Source organism: Orycteropus afer, unplaced genomic scaffold, assembly GCF_000298275.1.
Source record: "Orycteropus afer afer isolate SDZICR_OR568_19922 unplaced genomic scaffold, OryAfe1.0 scaffold00125, whole genome shotgun sequence".
NCBI classification, from domain to species: domain Eukaryota; kingdom Metazoa; phylum Chordata; class Mammalia; order Tubulidentata; family Orycteropodidae; genus Orycteropus; species Orycteropus afer.
The window spans coordinates 1211073-1213008 of record NW_006921712.1 but is presented as its reverse complement, the minus strand read 5'-3'; the positions used below and the strand labels follow the sequence as shown (position 1 = coordinate 1213008).

The following is a 1936-nucleotide window of genomic DNA, read 5'->3' as shown; positions in this document are numbered from 1 at the left end:
TTGAACCGCCAGCCTTCTGGTTAGCAGTCAAGTGCCTTGGGCACTATGCTACCAGAGCTCCTAGTGATAAAAATAGAGTGTAATAATTTTTAGGTCAAAAAATTAATACCTTTGTCATCTGAAGATTTTGCAGCTGTTGCTGCCAGGTGAGGATAGTTTCTAATCGGCAAATCCAAATATTGATATTTCCCACCAATACAGACTTCCCAACTCCTCTAATAAGAATACAAAGTGTAGAGCTTAGGTCCTGTAGAAGGTCTTTTATTAGGCGAGGATTTTGATGGTCACTGAGAACTGAAATAAAGAAAAAGCTATGGATTGAGAGTTGAAGTTAACAATCCCTTATTAAAATTATCTAATTTCACTGCAACTCAAAAATAGCACAATTTTTGAAATATCTCAAGTATTATGAGATTTTAAAAAAAGTAAAAAATGTATATATTCAGTTGGGTCAAATATATGCCTTTAAAATTACCAGTTTTAATTTCTTTTATATTTATCAAAAAGAGAGTAATATTAAAAATGGAATATATATATATGTATATATGTCTTACATTACTATATATGCATAAATTCTTGGTGTGACATTGAAAGTTTTGCTTATTAATAACTACTAATTAATCAAATTACAACTCATTAAAGAAATTATTGGCTTATTTGATGCCTAAGTGAATATATCACAGCTTTGCTAATTATGCAAATATTACACACCTAAAATGAACAGTGATTGGCTAGCCATTAAAAGGTAAAGTATCTTTTTAAAACTCAGAGACTGAATTATCTTTCTTACATAATACAGTCATTTGTATGCAGAAGCAAATTTTTATAAAGATACACTTTGGTAACATAGAACATTAAGAACTAGAGGGACCAATTTGTATTCCTATCTAATACTATCCTATTACTTAACATTATTGATTTTGAAAGCATACATACTGGGGAGAAAATGAAATGAAAAAAAATCCCATATTCTTGCACCAAATTTCTAATTAAGATTCATATTATTAAAAACATCAGTGATAATCTTACCTTTTTGAACGATTTTATCCAAAATATTAAAGTAATTCTTTTGTGCCACACCACTCAATGAAGTTAATTGGGATTTTGCAATTAGCTGCAATAGCTTTAAAGGAAAAAAGAGAAAAGCTAAGTAATATATAAATCTATTTAGTTAGGTAAACAACCGTATAGTATATAAAACAAATATAGCATGAAGATATGCTAGCATGAAGCATTCTAAAGTGTCAATATATCACTCTGAGTTCAGTTGTAGGAAAGTTACCACTCTACCTATGTTCTAAAATACCAAACCAAACCCACTGCCATCGAGTTGTATCCGACTCATAGCAACCCATCCTTGGGTTTCCGAAGCGGTATTACTGCGGAAGTAGATTGTCCAACCTTCCTTCCAAGGAGTGGCTGGTGGGTCTGAACCACCAGCCTTCTTGTTAGCAGTCAAATGCCTTAAGCACTACACTACCAGAGCTCCTCTACCTATGTTAATGAAAGCTAATTTATATCCAGGACCCTAGCCCCAAAGAGGCTGTCAAATGTAGTTTTTAGCTTTCCAACCTTTATAGTACAGGAGCACTTTAGAAAGAGACGAAAATAGATGCTGAGTGCCAATTCACTTTGCTTGCTAACGAATATTTCTAAAAGACTACACACTCAAGCTCATTGTTGTTTGCTGACCAAATGATCAGAAAATCAAAAGGCTTTTTCATTTATAAATGAAAAAGAAAAAATTAAACTAAAACTTCTTAAACTAAAGTTTAGTCAAAGAATATACAAACTGCAGAATGTTTAGGCAACAGGAGTAATAAAAACACTATAATGGAATCTAAGAAATACACATCTTTTTTCATAAGAATGATGAATTCAACTCTTCAAGTACTTAGAAGCCACTCCTCGGAAGGAAGGTTGGGCAATCCTACTT

General features: G+C 32.3%; 1 protein-coding gene across 1 annotated transcript in view; it reads right to left on the bottom strand.

Annotated features, from left to right (window-relative positions):
* The window catches only part of FBXO25 (F-box protein 25), a 179062-nt gene that overhangs the window by 40913 nt on the left and 136213 nt on the right, over positions 1-1936 (bottom strand). The window contains exons 5-6 of the mRNA XM_007944424.2: positions 1030-1123; positions 110-294 (exon numbers count right to left, since the gene is read on the bottom strand). Of these exons, the coding sequence (XP_007942615.1) occupies positions 110-294; positions 1030-1123 (279 nt within the window). The remainder of the gene's footprint in view (positions 1-109; positions 295-1029; positions 1124-1936) is intronic.